Raw genomic sequence first — 16,520 nt, 5'->3', positions numbered from 1 at the left:
TAGGAGGCGGGTCTGCTCTGTCCAGAGTAGAAGCCCCATTTTGTGCACGGCAGAGTCCTCTGCCCTAGGCACCCGACCAGTAGAAAGAAGTGCAGTTTGTGTGTGTGCGTAACTCGTGAGGCATGAGGATGAGTGTGCGTATGCATGGAGATGTGTGTGTGAATGTGTGTATGTTTTCAAAGGAAAGTCTCGTGGGGAGCAACCAGATTGTGGCCTGTGGCGTGGGTGTTGTCCTTGAGAAGATATTGGCTCTGTCCATTGTTCTTGCATAGGAACAGCATTGATTGAAAACAAGCTCCTAACATTAAAATGGGTCATGCACAAGATTTTAGTCAGACCAAGCTATAACATTTTAATATTTACTACGACACATTCTAATTCTAATTCCAGGGTGTGGAAGATCTTAAAAAACACTTTTCGTTTGATTTGGTCTTTAAAAGACCTTCACTTGAAAATCGAGAAAAAAGCGGCAATTGTATTTATTGTTTGTCGATTTTGAGACTATATAGCCAACAGGCCTACACTTCCTCCTCAAAATAGTCAGAATTTCTAAGATAACTGAAGAAATCTATCATTAATTTTTTCATTTTTGCCGAGGAGATCTTAGTAGTGCAATTTTACATCTAACTAATATGTTTGGTGCAGTATTTTGCAATGAAAAAATGTGCATAAAAACGACTCCTCTCTCGTTGAAAGACCCTACTGTTGATCAATCACCCGACGAAGGGGTGTAGACTTCAGCTACCGATTGAGGTTTGCCTCAAGAAAAATGTCGTGTACCCGAACAGCCGAAAAAAGTCCAAAAAGTCCAAAACGAATAAAAACGTTACAGAATGTCCTTATAATAAATGCACGAACGCCCCGAATTGGGGTCTGCATGTGCATTATTGGAATTTAGCTCCCCGGGACCTCCCTCAAAATGGATAAGACATTATAATAAAATAATAATATGCCATTTAGCAGACGCTTTTGTCCAAAGCGACTTACAGTCATGTGTGCATACATTTTTACGTACGCATTGATTGACAGGCAATAAATGAAATGGATAAGGCATTGATTGACAGGCTCGTCCTGATACTGTTTCTAGACGAAACATCCGGCGTCAGTTGGAGCTCCAGAAAGTTCTGGCACAGTCTGCTGCAGTATATAAAGAACCAGACATCTTCCTCCGAGGCAGTATTCAAGACGGCCGTTTACTGGCACTTACGAACAAAAAGGTAAATAGACGACATGTTACTATGGAATTGGAATAGTTTGTTTTCAATATTTTCTGTTCATTAGAACAAGCTCTTCGATAAAAGCCAGATATCGTTGACAACTGCTAGCTAGCTTTGCCTGACGAGATTCTTGTAGGCTACAGTTGCCAACTATATGTGGCTATTTATTTGAAACAACATTGTAACTTGTCAGCATTTCTAGCTCCTTGGTAGCCAATATTCAATATTCGGCTTTTCTTTATCTTCAAAGAGGGAGGTTAGTTTACTTTCTTTTAAGCTAACAGTAATTTATTTGGTGTATCTAATTCTCATGTCTCTGTTAGCTACTACAGATCCTCCCACGAAGATGGTTAAAGAGACAGGTTTCTATGACACTTTAGGTGTGAACCCTAAAGCCACACCAGACGAGATTAAAAAAGCATACAGAAAACTGGCACTGAAATACCACCCGGACAAGAACCCGAATGAAGGAGAGAAGGTAGGCTAACTGTCTGCAGCAGGCCTGTATACATGTCTATTTTAAACAGCACACATGGCTAAATGGCTTCTAGGACTGACAGGGACAGAATGTGAGTAAGGAACCTTCTGGAATGACCTCAGGGGAAGGCGCTATGTGCCAACCTGGTCTCAGAGCGTTTTGTATTATTCTGTACGTATATCCGAGATACTACAGTTAGTATGATATGTTTCGTATGTGTTAATTTGTGGATGTCCATCAGCCGTTTCGTATGATAAGTTACGAATTACATTTCGTACTATATGTTACGAATTTGCAAAACATACACTGAATGTTACATATTTGCAAAAACGTATGTTACAAATTCTGGCTAGGTGGCTAACATTAGATAGCCTAGGGGTTAGGGTTAAGTTTAGGAGTTAGGTTAAAGGGTTAGCTAACATGCTAAGTAGTTGCTAATTAGCTAAAGTTGTCAGTGATGAGATTCGAACTCGCAACCGTTGGCTTGCAAGATGTTCATGTTATACTATATTAAGGTATCTGTGACCAACAGATGCATGTCTGTATTCCCAGTTGTGAAATCCATAGATTACGGCCTAATGAATGTATTTCAATTGACTGATTTCCTTAAATGAACTGTAACTTAGTAAAATCTTTGCAATTGTTGCATTTGTTTTTGTTCAGGATAATTTGGGTGTTTCGGAACAAACGTTTACTATGTTACGTCTAGTCTGAGACCAGGGTGGGATTGCAGCACCACCCCTAACTGTAGCCTTATCTCTGCTCTAGGTTGATTTAAATGTACTGGGTGAACCCTGAAAATAACACGCACCTGTTTGCTATTCAGTTGTTCTCTAGCCTGAAGCCTAAAATGAGTGTTGCTTCTCTGAATAAATAAATCCTTACACAATGATAAATGATTTAACACTGACTAGCTATTTTGATATGGCAGTTAAACAGAAAAATGAGGAAGCTCCACACTAATATTGAAATAAATCTATTCCATCTTTGGTATTGCAGTAAAAGACACACATGTTTAAATGTAGCTACAATTGTCATGGAGTTGGCTATTACGGTATTATAAGAATCCAAAACCTTTTGACATGATGCATGATATTGACATTACATAATGGTCTCTTCCCTCCAGTTCAAGCTGATATCTCAGGCCTACGAGGTTCTGTCAGAGCCCAAGAAGAGGGACCTCTACGACAAGGGGGGAGAGCAGGCTATCAAGGATGGGGGCATGGGGGGAGGAGGTTCCCCTATGGACATATTCAACATGTTCTTTGGAGGCGGAGGCAGAATGCCTCAGCAGAGGGATAGGAGAGGTAATAGGAATGTTACAAATTTACTGTCTCACATTGGGGCGGTTTCCAGGACACAGATTAGTCTTAAATCAGCTTATCACAGTGCCATCCGTTTTGTCTCCAAAGCCCCATACACTACCCACCACTGTGACCTGTACGCTCTCGTTGGCTGGTCCTCACTACATATTCGTCGCCAAACCCACTGGCTCCAGGCCATCTATAAATCACTGCTAGGCAAATCCCCGCCTTATCTTAGCTCATTGGTCACCATAGCAGCACCCACCCGTAGTCTGCGCTCCAGCAGATATATCTCACTGGTCATCCCCAAAGCCAACACCTCCTTTGGCCGCCATTCCTTCCAGTTCTCTGCTGCCAATGACTGGAACGAATTGCAAAAATCTCTGAAGCTGGAGACTCTTATCTCCCTCACTAACTTTAAGCATCAGTTGTCAGAGCACCTTACCGATCACTGCACCTGTACACAGCCCATCTGAAATTAGCCCACCCAACTACCTCATCCCTATATTGTTATTTATTTTGCTCATTTGTACCCCAGTATCTCTATTTGCACATCATCTCTTGCACATCTATCATTTCAGTGTTAATACTAATTGTAATTATTTTGCACTATGGCCTATTTATTGCCTTACCTCCATAACTTGCTACATTTGCACACACTGTATATATATTTTCTGTTGTATTTTTGACTTTATGTTTTGTTTTACCCCATATGTAACTCTGTGTTGTTGTTTTTATCGCACTGCTTTGCTTTATCTTGGCCAGGTCGCAGTTGTAAATGAGAACTTGTTCTCAACTGGCTTACCTGGTTAAATAAAGGTGAAATACAAAAATAAAAATTAAACTAATCCAGGACTAAGAAGCAAGAATCTCCATTGAAAAAGCTTTTTAGTCAAGGATTAGGCTTTGGATAATCTGTGTCCAGGAAACCGCCCATTATATGTTATTTGTGCTACTAAAAAATGAGAAATCATATTGCGTTGTTATTGTGTAGTGATGATTGTGTGTTTGGTCCAGGGAAGAACGTGAAATCATATTGCGTTGTTATTGTGTAGTGATGACTGTGTGTTTGGTCCAGGGAAGAACGTGAAATCATATTGCGTTGTTATTGTGTAGTGATGATTGTGTGTTTGGTCCAGGGAAGAACGTGAAATCATATTGCGTTGTTATTGTGTGTTTGGTCCAGGGAAGAACGTGGTCCATCAGCTCTCTGCGACTCTGGAGGAGATGTACAATGGAACCCAGAGGAAACTGGCCCTGCAGAAAAACGTCATCTGTGAAAAATGTGAAGGTATGTTGAAATCCAATATCGAAACCAAGCTCCCCCCATTATCAGATTTGTAGGAGTACTGATCCAGGATCAGTTTTACCTCTGAAATCATAATGAATAAGAGGGGGTACATGATCCTGGATCAGCACATTTACTCTGAGACGCATTGTGAATATGGGTCCAGGTCTCGTGTCTTCCTTCTGAGTTCCGCCAGGTCTGAAGTCCATTACTCTAACTCTGTTTGTCTATACTTGTACTACAGGTTACGACTCCTAACTCTTGGTTGTCTGTACTACAGGTTACGACTCCTAACTCCTGGTTGTCTGTACTACAGGTTACGACTCCTAACTCTTGGTTGTCTGTACTACAGGTTACGACTCCTAACTCTTGGTTGTCTGTACTACAGGTTACGACTCCTAACTCTTGGTTGTCTGTACTACAGGTTACGACTCCTAACTCTTGGTTGTCTGTACTACAGGTTACGACTCCTAACTCTTGGTTGTCTGTACTGCAGGTTACGGCGGTAAGAAGGGCACCCTGCAGACGTGTGGTTCATGTAAAGGCAGAGGAGTGGAGATCAAGGTGCAGCAACTCGGGCCAGGCATGATACAGCAGATCCAGACCATGTGTGCTGAGTGCCAGGGAGAGGGTGAACGTTTCAACACTAAAGACCGATGCAAGACCTGCAACGGACACAAAGTAGAACGCAAGAAGAAGATTCTAGAGGTTCACATTGACAAAGGTTTGTTTGAGGTCCTCTTCCCTTGTTGGGATGTTTTAAAACGTTTAAAATAAGTGATTTTACTGTACAATACTGAGATGTATAATCCCCAAATGGGAAATAGTTTTCCCCAAATTCCCTAGAGCTTGAATATCAGAAGTTTCAACTTGCTGTAAATAATGGCGTGTCTGGGGCGCCCTCTGGTGGCGTGTCTGGGGCGCCCTCTGGTGGCGTGTCTGGGGCGCCCTCTGGTGGCGTGTCTGGGGCGCCCTCTGGTGGCGTGTCTGGGGCGTGGCGTGTCTGGGGCGTGGCGTGTCTGGGGCGCCCTCTGGTGGCGTGTCTGGGGCGCCCTCTGGTGGCGTGTCTGGGGCGCCCTCTGGTGGCGTGTCTGGGGCGCCCGCTGGTGGCGTGTCTGGGGCGCCCGCTGGTGGCGTGTCTGGGGCGCCCGCTGGTGGCGTGTCTGGGGCGCCCGCTGGTGGCGTGTCTGGGGCGCCCGCTGGTGGCGTGCCTGGGGCGCCCGCTGGTGGCGTGCCTGGGGCGCCCGCTGGTGGCGTGTCTGGGGCGCCCTCTGGTGGCGTGTCTGGGGCGCCCTCTGGTGGCGTGTCTGGGGCGCCCTCTGGTGGCGTGTCTGGGGCGCCCTCACGACAGAAAGGAACAAAGAGATACCAGTGAACTAACCTGTATTACTATGCATCCTGTAGGTATGAAGGGGGGTCAGAAGATAGCATTCCACGGGGAGGGTGACCAGGAGCCTGGTCTGGAACCAGGTGACGTGGTGATCGTGTTGGACCAGCAGGACCACCCAGTGTACCAGAGGCAGGAGGATGACCTGCACATGAAGATGAGCATCAAACTGGTGGAGGCCCTCTGCGGCTTCAAGAAGACAATCCGTACGCTAGATGGCAGGGTGCTCATTATCACCTCTCCACCAGGTAATACATTATAGTGGGTATCATAAGAATTCACCCCCCTTGGATTTCTTAAAATTGGTATTTTGTTACGTTACAGCCTTATTTTAAAATTGATCAACTTGGTTTTTTCCTCATCAATCTACACACAATACCCCATAATGACAAAGCAAAAACAGGTTTTTAGATTTTTTTTTCAAATGTATTGAAAATAAAAACATACCTTATTTACATAAGTATTAAGACCCTTTGCTATGAGACTCAATTGAGCTCAGGTGCATCCTATTTTCATTGATCATCCTTGAGATGTTTCTACAACTTGGAGTCCACCTGTGGTAAATTCAATTGATTTGGAAAGGCACACACCTGTCTATATAAGGTCCAACAGTTGACCGTGCATGTCAGAGCAAAAACCAAGCCATGAGGTCGAAGGAATTGTCCGTAGAGCTCAGAGACAGGATTGTGTCGAGGCACAGATCTGGGGAAGGGTACCAAAAAATGTCTGCAGCATTGAAGGTCCCCAAGAACACCGTGGCCTCCATCATTCTTAAATGAAAGAAGTTTGGAACCACCAAGACTCTTCCTAGAGCTGGCCGCCGGCCAAACTGAGCAATCGGGGGAGAAGGGCCTTGGTCAGGGAGGTGACCAAGAACCCGGTGGTCACTGACAGAGCTCTAGAGTTCCTCTGTGGAGATTGGAGAACCTTCCAGAAGGACAACCATCTCTGCAGCACTCCACCAATCAGGCCTTTATGGTAGAGTGGCCAGACGGAAGCCACTCTTCAGTAAAAGGCATGACAGCCCGCTTGGAGTTTGCCAAAAGACACCTAAATGTCTCTCAGACCATGAGAAACAAGATACTCTGGTCTGATGAAACCAAGATTGAACTCTTTGGCCTGAATGCCAAGCGTCACGTCTGGAGGAAACCTGGCACCATCCCTACGGTGAAGCATGGTGGTGGCAGCATCATGCTTTGGGGATGTTTTTCAGCGGCAGGGAATGCGAGACTAGTCAGGATCGAGGGGAAAGATGACTGGAGCGAAGTACAGAGAGACTCTTGATGAAAACCTGCTCCAGAGCGCTCAGGACCTCAGACTGGGGCGACGGTTCACCTTCCAACAGGACAACAACCCTAAGCACACAGCCAAGACAACGCAGGAGTGGCTTTGGGACAAGTCTCTGAACGTCCTTGAGTGGCCCAGCCAGAGCCCGGGCTTGAACCCGATCGAACATCTCTGGAGCGACGCTCCCCATCCAACCTGACAGAGCTTGAGAGGATCTGCAGAGAAGAATGGGAAAAAACTCCCCAAATACAGGTGTGCCAAGCTTGTAGCGTCATACCCAAGAAGACTTGTCTGTAATCGCTGCCAAAGTACTGAGTAAAGGGTCTGAATACTTACAGTACCAGTCCAAAGTTCGGATCGACTCATTCAAAGGGTTCTTTATTTTAACTATTTTCTACATTGTAGAATAATAGTGAAGACCTCAAACTATGAAATAACACACATGGAATCATGTAGTAACCAAAAAAGTGTTAAACAAATCAAAAAATATATATATTTGAGATTCTTCAAAGTAGCCACTCTTTGCCTTGACAGCTTTGCACTCTCTTGGCATTCTCTCAACCAGCTTCACCTGGAATGCTTTTCCAACAGTCTTGAAGGAGTTCCCACATATGCTGAGCACTTGTTGGCTGCTTTTCCTTCTCTGCAGTCCAACTCATCCCAAACCATCTCGATTGGGTTGAGGTCAGGGGATTGTGGAGGCCAGGTCATCTGATGCAGCACTCTCCTTCTTGGTAAAATGGCCCTTACACAGCCTGGACGTGTGTTTGGTCATTGTCCTGTTGAAAAACGAATGATAGTCCCACTAAGCCCAAACCAGATGGGATGGCGTATCGCTGCAGAATGCTGTGGTAGCCATGCTGGTTAAGTGTGCCTTGAATTCTAAATAAATCACACACAGTGTCACCAGCAAAGCACCCCCACACCATAACACCACCACCTCCATGCTTCACGTTGGGAACCACACATGTAGAGATCATCCGTTCACCTACTCAGCGTCTCACAAGGAAGGACACGGCGGTTGGAACCAAAAATCTAATTTGGACTCGTCAGACCAAAGGACAAATTTCCACTGGTCTAATGTCCATTGCTCATGTTTCTTGGCCCAAGCAGGTCTCTTCTTCTTATTGGTGTCCTTTAGTAGTGGTTTCTTTGCAGCAATTCGACCATGAAGGCCTGATTCACACAGTCCCCTCTGAACAGTTGATGTTGAGATGTGTCTATGACCTGAACTCTGACGCATTTATTTGGGCTGCAATTTCTGAGGCTGGTAACTAATGAACTTATCCTCTGCAGCAGAGGTAACTCTGGGTCTTCCTTTCCTGTGGCGGTCCTCATGAGAGCCAGTTTCATCATAGCGCTTGATGGATTTTGAAACTGCACTTGAAACTTTAGAAGTTCTTAATTTTCCGTATTGACTGACCTTCATGTCTTAAAGTAATGATGGACTGTCATTTGTCTTTGCTTATTTAAGCTGTTCTTGCCATAATATGGACTTAGCCTTATTTGGTAAAAGACCATCTTCTGTATACCCCTCTAGCTTGTCACAACACAACTTAATGCATTTGAGCGAATCAGAAGAAAATAAATTCCACAAATTAACTTTTAACAAGGCACACTAGTTAATTGAAACGCATTCCAGGTGACTACCTCATGAAGCTGGTTGAGAGAATGCCAAGAGTGTGCAAAGCTGTCATCAAGGCAAAGGGTGGCTAGTTCATTAGTTAACTGCACCCTCTCTTAACAAAAACACTTTAATCATTTTTCATATTACATTCACAATCCATATTATGGAAACTTCGTCTATGTAGTGGGTATACTTTCCAAGTTACAGTATGTCTTTTAACATTATTAATGACATCACAAAATAACATTCGTGTTCTATAGATCGCCTCTGACCATTCCCCAAGTTCTACGTTAGAACTATTGTTCCAGTATTCGCTTTAGAACGTGGTAGAGTTTCAGCGGGAAATGGGTCTGTTGAAACAAAGCACATTCCTTTGGTGAATGTGGAGAGCACCGGCCTGGATCTTCTCCCTTGGTTTACAACAGGACGGGAGTTGTTCATTCCTTTGGTGAATGTGGAGAGCACCGGCCTGGATCTTCTCCCCTTGGTTTACAACAGGACGGGAGTTGTTCATTCCTTTGGTGAATGTGGAGAGCACCGGCCTGGATCTTCTCCCTTGGTTTACAACAGGACGGGAGTTGTTCATTCCTTTGGTGAATGTGGAGAGCACCGGCCTGGATCTTCTCCCTTGGTTTACAACAGGACGGGAGTTGTTCATTCCTTTGGTGAATGTGGAGAGCACCGGCCTGGATTTTCTCCCTTGGTTTACAACAGGACGTGAGTTGTTAATCACCACTAGTTCTTTCCTTCCCCCTCTACGGGTGAGCGGGGGTCTGATTTGAAGTTATTCATTGCAAACCTGATCTGACCTATTTGGATTCTCGTGGTCAGTCATGACAATATATTTAAATTGTGCTTGGACCTCCTGGTATCATATAAACACACAAGACATGGAAAAATAAGTAGTTGCAGGAAATGAGCTTCAATATTTTCTCTCCGCTAACGAGGGGTGTGAACAGTTTGGGGTCACATGGATTGCGAGTTTATTACTACACCGATAAATGACAATATCAATCAGGACCTTTGCAACCTAGGAAATGTGTGTGACTGGACCTTCTCAAATAGTACTTGAGTATCTCTGCCCTATTATTTCACTTAGTGAATCCAAGTAATTTATTATGATTTTTTTGTTAAGCAAATGTATACTCCTGAACTTATTTAGGCTTGCCATAACAAGGTAGGTAAATACAACGACACTTTGTTACTTTTTTTAAAAATTAATTTGTCAATTTGTAGAATGTTCTTTTCACCTTGACATTATGGAGTATTATTAGTAGTATAGTATTAGTAGTATTCTGTTTCCCCCCCTAAAATATCACGATTTAAGAACTTCATTCCCACTTTGTAACGCAACATCTTTGTTTCCAGGGAAAGTAGTGAAGGCCAACGATGTGAGGTGTGTTCATAATGAAGGAATGCCCATCCACAGAGACCCTTACGACAGAGGACAGCTCATCATTCATTTCCAGGTTAGTAGGCTCTATTGGCCTGACTAAACTAACACATGATATGTAGCTGCACAGTATGATCCAGGTTAGTAGGCTCTATTGGCCTGACTAAACTAACACATAAGTAGCTGCACAGTATGATCCAGGTTAGTAGGCTCTATTGGCCTGACTAAACACATGATAAGTAGCTGCACAGTATGATCCAGGTTAGTAGGCTCTATTGGCCTGACTAAACACATGATATGTAGCTGCACAGTATGATCCAGGTTAGTAGGCTCTATTGGCCTGACTAAACACATGATAAGTAGCTGCACAGTATGATCCAGGTTAGTAGGCTCTATTGGCCTGACTAAACTAACACATGATAAGTAGCTGCACAGTATGATCCAGGTTAGTAGGCTCTATTGGCCTGACTAAACACATGATAAGTAGCTGCACAGTATGATCCAGGTTAGTAGGCTCTATTGGCCTGACTAAACACATGATATGTAGCTGCACAGTATGATCCAGGTTAGTAGGCTCTATTGGCCTGACTAAACTAACACATGATAAGTAGCTGCACAGTATGATCCAGGTTAGTAGGCTCTATTGGCCTGACTAAACACATGATAAGTAGCTGCACAGTATGATCCAGGTTAGTAGGCTCTATTGGCCTGACTAAACACATGATATGTAGCTGCACAGTATGATCCAGGTTAGTAGGCTCTATTGGCCTGACTAAACTAACACATGATATGTAGCTGCACAGTATGATCCAGGTTAGTAGGCTCTATTGGCCTGACTAAACTAACACATAAGTAGCTGCACAGTATGATCCAGGTTAGTAGGCTCTATTGGCCTGACTAAACACATGATAAGTAGCTGCACAGTATGATCCAGGTTAGTAGGCTCTATTGGCCTGACTAAACACATGATATGTAGCTGCACAGTATGATCCAGGTTAGTAGGCTCTATTGGCCTGACTAAACACATGATAAGTAGCTGCACAGTATGATCCAGGTTAGTAGGCTCTATTGGCCTGACTAAACTAACACATGATAAGTAGCTGCACAGTATGATCCAGGTTAGTAGGCTCTATTGGCCTGACTAAACACATGATAAGTAGCTGCACAGTATGATCCAGGTTAGTAGGCTCTATTGGCCTGACTAAACACATGATATGTAGCTGCACAGTATGATCCAGGTTAGTAGGCTCTATTGGCCTGACTAAACTAACACATGATAAGTAGCTGCACAGTATGATCCAGGTTAGTAGGCTCTATTGGCCTGACTAAACACATGATAAGTAGCTGCACAGTATGATCCAGGTTAGTAGGCTCTATTGGCCTGACTAAACACATGATATGTAGCTGCACAGTATGATCCAGGTTAGTAGGCTCTATTGGCCTGACTAAACTAACACATGATATGTAGCTGCACAGTATGATCCAGGTTAGTAGGCTCTATTGGCCTGACTAAACTAACACATGATATGTAGCTGCACAGTATGATCCAGGTTAGTAGGCTCTATTGGCCTGACTAAACTAACACATGATATGTAGCTGCACAGTATGATCCAGGTTAGTAGGCTCTATTGGCCTGACTAAACACATGATATGTAGCTGCACAGTATGATCCAGGTTAGTAGGCTCTATTGGCCTGACTAAACACATGATAAGTAGCTGCACAGTATGATCCAGGTTAGTAGGCTCTATTGGCCTGACTAAACTAACACATGATATGTAGCTGCACAGTATGATCCAGGTTAGTAGGCTCTATTGGCCTGACTAAACACATGATATGTAGCTGCACAGTATGATCCAGGTTAGTAGGCTCTATTGGCCTGACTAAACACATGATAAGTAGCTGCACAGTATGATCCAGGTTAGTAGGCTCTATTGGCCTGACTAAACACATGATAAGTAGCTGCACAGTATGATCCAGGTTAGTAGGCTCTATTGGCCTGACTAAACACATGATAAGTAGCTGCACAGTATGATCCAGGTTAGTAGGCTCTATCAGTATGATCCAGGTTAGTAGGCTCTATCAGTATGATCCAGGTTAGTAGGCTCTATCAGTATGATCCAGGTTAGTAGGCTCTATGATTGAACTAATACGTGATATATAGTAGTGTTGTCACGATACCAGGCCAAGTATCACGAAACCGAGCAGTATCGCGATACCACAGTGACAATTTTTTTGCCCCGTTCACATTTTCTAAACGTTCTCTAAAAACCTAGCACTGAAATTCACATTTCTACTCAATACAACACATTGACTTTAACTTCACACTGTTCACTGTATAATAGAATGCTGCATACAGTGGGGGGAAAAAGTATTTAGTCAGCCACCAATTGTGCAAGTTCTCCCACTTAAAAAGATGAGAGAGGCCTGTAATTTTCATCATAGGTACACGTCAACTATGACAGACATATTGAGAAAAAGAATTCCAGAAAATCACATTGTAGGATTTGTTATGAATTTATTTGCAAATTATGGTGGAAAATAAGTATTTGGTCACCTACAAACAAGCAAGATTTCTGGCTCTCACAGACCTGTAACTTCTTCTTTAAGAAGCTCCTCTGTCCTCCACTCGTTACCTGTATTAATGGCACCTGTTTGAAGTTGTTATCAGTATAAAAGACACCTGTCCACAACCTCAAACAGTCACACTCCAAACTCCACTATGGCCAAGACCAAAGAGCTGTCAAAGGACACCAGAAACAAAATTGTAGACCTGCACCAGGCTGGGAAGACTGAATCTGCAATAGGTAAGCGTGGTCCTCTGGTAATAGTGGTCCTCTGTAGCTCAGCTGGTTGAGCACGGCGCTTGTAACGCCAAGGTAGTGGGTTCGATCCCCGGGACCACCCATACACAAAAAAAAATTATGCACGCATGACTGTAAGTCGCTTTGGATAAAAGCGTCTGCTAAATGGCTTATTATTATTATTATTATTATTGTAAGCAGCTTGGTTTGAAGAAATCAACTGTGGGAGCAATTATTAGGAAATGGAAGACATACAAGACCACTGATAATCTCCCTCGATCTGGGGCTCCACGCAAGATCTCACCCCGTGGGGTCAAAATGATCACAAGAACGGTGAGCAAAAATCCCAGAACCACACGGGGGGACCTAGTGAATGACCTGCAGAGAGCTGGGACCAAAGTAACAAAGCCTACCATCAGTAACACACTACGCCGCCAGGGACTCAAATCCTGCAGTGCCAGACGTGTCCCCCTGCTTAAGCCAGTACATGTCCAGGCCCGTCTGAACTTTGCTAGAGTGCATTTGGATGATCCAGAAGAGGATTGGGAGAATGTCATATGGTCAGATGAAACCAAATGGGGCGGCGCACAATTGGCCCAGCGTCGTCCAGGGCAGGGATGTAGCTCAGTTGGTAGAGCATGGCATTTGCAACGCCAGGGTTGTGGGTTCGATTCCAGTATAAAAAAATATTATGTTAAAATGTATGCACTCACTAACTGTAAGTCGCTCTGGATAAGAGCGTCTGCTAAATGACTTAAATGTAAAATATAACTTTTTGGTAAAAACTCAACTCGTCGTGTTTGGAGGACAAAGAATGCTGAGTTGCATCCAAAGAACACCATACCTACTGTGAAGCAAGGGGGTGGAAACATCATGCTTTGGGGCTGTTTTTCTGCAAAGGGACCAGGACGACTGATCCGTGTAAAGGAAAGAATGAATGGGGCCATGTATCGTGAGATTTTGAGTGAAAACCTCCTTCCATCAGCAAGGGCATTGAAGATGAAACGTGGCTGGGTCTTTCAGCATGACAATGATCCCAAACACACCGCCCGGGCAACGAAGGAGCGGCTTCGTAAGAAGCATTTCAAGGTCCTGGAGTGGCCTAGCCAGTCTCCAGATCTCAACCCCATAGAAAATCTTTGGAGGGGAGTTGAAAGTCTGTGTTGCCCAGCGACAGCCCCAAAACATCACTGCTCTAGAGGAGATCTGCATGGAGGAATGGGCCAAAATACCAGCAACAGTGTGTGAAAACCTTGTGAAGACTTACAGAAAACGTTTGACCTGTGTCATTGCCAACAAAGGGTATATAACAAAGTATTGAGAAACTTTTGTTATTGACCAAATACTTATTTTCCACCATAATTTGCAAATAAATTCATTAAAAATCCTACAATGTGATTTTCTGGATTTTTTTTTCTCATTTTGTCTGTCATAGTTGACGTGTACCTGTGATGAAAATTACAGGCCTCTCATCTTTTTAAGTGGGAGAACTTGCACAATTGGTGGCTGACTAAATACTTTTCCCCCCACTGTAGATAGCTGCACAGTATGATTTAATTAATACATGATAGATGGCTGCACAGTATGATTTAATTAATACATGATAGATGGCTGCACAGTATGATTTAATTAATACATGATAGATGGCTGCACAGTATGATTTAATTAATACATGATAGATGGCTGCACAGTATGATTTAATTAATACATGATAGATGGCTGCACAGTATGATTTAATTAATACATGATAGATGGCTGCACAGTATGATTTAACTAATACATGATAGATGGCTGCACAGTATGATTTAATTAATACATGATAGATGGCTGCACAGTATGATTTAATGAATACATGATAGATGGCTGCACAGTATGATTTAACTAATACATGATAGATGGCTGCACAGTATGAGGTAGGTTCCTGCCATCCGCTCTGCTTGTTTAAGGAGATCCCTTCTAATCTAAGAAGATTATCGTCGTGGTAAACTTTTCTAAGAGCCACCTCTCACCGCCTGCTAAGCCTGTATCGGGGTTGTCTGAAATGGCACCCTATTCCCAATATAGTGCTCTACTAATCTAGGGAATTGGGTGCATGAGCCCTGGTCAAAAGTAGTGTACTATATAGGGAATAGGGTTGGCTGCCATTTGACACACAGCAGTGATACAGGCTGACATTACATGGAGTACAACTAGTGTCAGGTCTGTACTCACCTCTCCATGTTCCTCCCCATCAGGTGGAGTTCCCAGATAAACACTGGCTGCCAGAGCACCTCCTCCCCAAGCTGGAGGCCCTCCTCCCCCCCAGAGACGAGCAACTGATCTCAGACGACATGGAGGAGGTAGACCTGACGGAGATGGATCGCAACTACTCCCAACAGAGGAGCTCCAGCAGTGGAGGAGGGAAACCGAGCTTCGACGATATTGACGATGAGGAGGGGGGCGGCCAGGGCGTGCAGTGCCAGCAGCAGTAGAATGTAGAAACTCATGCTGCGCTGAATGTTTCGTTTGTAGAATCTATGTATACAAATCACGTCAAACTCAGTTCCTGAAGGACTGGGTTTGACAAAAGCCTTATTCATTAGAGTTCATAGTCCACTGTTCTCAAGCGCTGCACTGAAATGCCTACTTTCACAGCAATGTCATGTTTTAGGCAGTACATCCAAGCCATATCGGTTGTTTTCCTCCAGATACTATTCACCACGCCTGTTGTTTACCTGTCTGGATATACTGAGGGTCAGGTTAGGAGAATTAATGTGGCAGATTAGGTGTAATAACCTTTATTCCCCTAACCTGCTATGTTAAAGTCAGGGAAAGGGTTAACTACAAAGCGCCAGTTGTCAAAAGCTGTTGTCCCCGACACGACCACTAGATGGAGCTGTAGGCCAACTCCATCTAGCCACAATGGGAGAAACATAAACGGACCATCACTCCCAACATACATCAGTATCATTACACCTGCACTGTTTTTCTCCATGTGTAGTGGAAGTTGTGTGTGTGTTGTTTTATTTTATATGGATATGTTCATGAGAGTGATACTAGGAGGTACAGGAAACAGACTTGTTGCTTAGGTTCCATAACTCACAACGGGAACCCGTATGCTTTCTATGAAGGTAATGTTACTTTCCCAAATAAAACCTCAAGAATGCCTTCTCATTTTTTAAAACAAAGTTGACATTTTTATTATCGCTGCGTTGGATTGTGCTTTCAATTTAATCTGGTTCTCTTTATACGATTCATATCTGCAATTGTCAAGTATCAGCATACACATTATTATAAAGCCAATATCAGTTATATATAATACATTACATAATCTCCTTATGAAGTCTTATTGAGAAGATTCACTTTGGACAACAGTTGTAGGCTATTGAAAGTAGGGCTTTTATTCTGAAAACTGGTCTGATGGCAGAAAGATCAGGCGTGTTATTTTAATATTCCTCATGTCATTTTTCTATAGTTCTGTTTTTCTCTGCATTGTTGGGAAGGGCCCGTAAGTAAGCATTTCACTGTTAGTCCACACCTGTTTATGAAGCATGTGATGAATAAAATGTTATTTGATTATATTCAAAACAAGATGATTCATTGCAATCAATGAAAAGTTAAGGCACCGATCCGTGGTATGACGTCATAACGTCCGTGTTCAACATCCGCTTCAATGCTGCTTCCTCGTGAAGCAATGATATACTCAGAACAGTTCCACTTCCTTTATTCTACTACTTTTGACAATTATGAAATCTGTT

At 43.5% G+C, this 16,520-nt stretch overlaps 1 protein-coding gene across 1 annotated transcript; it reads left to right on the top strand.

Annotated features, from left to right (window-relative positions):
- Positions 1 to 1,107: 1,107 nt before the first annotated feature.
- On the top strand, positions 1,108 to 15,936 carry dnaja (DnaJ heat shock protein family (Hsp40) member A). Its single transcript, XM_041869445.2, has 8 exons — positions 1,108 to 1,217; positions 1,541 to 1,695; positions 2,822 to 3,002; positions 4,186 to 4,290; positions 4,784 to 5,011; positions 5,692 to 5,922; positions 9,957 to 10,057; positions 15,018 to 15,936. The coding sequence occupies exons 2-8, from the start codon at positions 1,564 to 1,566 to the stop codon at positions 15,252 to 15,254; spliced, it is 1,215 nt and encodes a 404-aa protein (XP_041725379.1). The 5' UTR covers positions 1,108 to 1,217; positions 1,541 to 1,563; the 3' UTR covers positions 15,255 to 15,936.
- The last annotated feature ends 584 nt before the right edge of the window (positions 15,937 to 16,520 follow it).

Source organism: Coregonus clupeaformis, unplaced genomic scaffold (genome assembly GCF_020615455.1).
Source record: "Coregonus clupeaformis isolate EN_2021a unplaced genomic scaffold, ASM2061545v1 scaf0051, whole genome shotgun sequence".
Taxonomy (NCBI): domain Eukaryota; kingdom Metazoa; phylum Chordata; class Actinopteri; order Salmoniformes; family Salmonidae; genus Coregonus; species Coregonus clupeaformis.
The sequence above is the reverse complement of the archived record's forward strand: the minus strand, read 5'-3'. Positions and strand labels throughout refer to the sequence as shown.

Excerpts from the sequence above, each read along its gene's own strand:
- dnaja (XM_041869445.2), top strand. The coding sequence starts at position 1,564 with ATGGTTAAAGAGACAGGTTTCTATGACACTTTAGGTGTGAACCCTAAA. Across the intron at positions 1,696-2,821 it reads ACCCGAATGAAGGAGAGAAG|TTCAAGCTGATATCTCAGGC; the intron begins GTAGGCTAACTG and ends TCTTCCCTCCAG. Across the intron at positions 5,923-9,956 it reads CATTATCACCTCTCCACCAG|GGAAAGTAGTGAAGGCCAAC; the intron begins GTAATACATTAT and ends CTTTGTTTCCAG.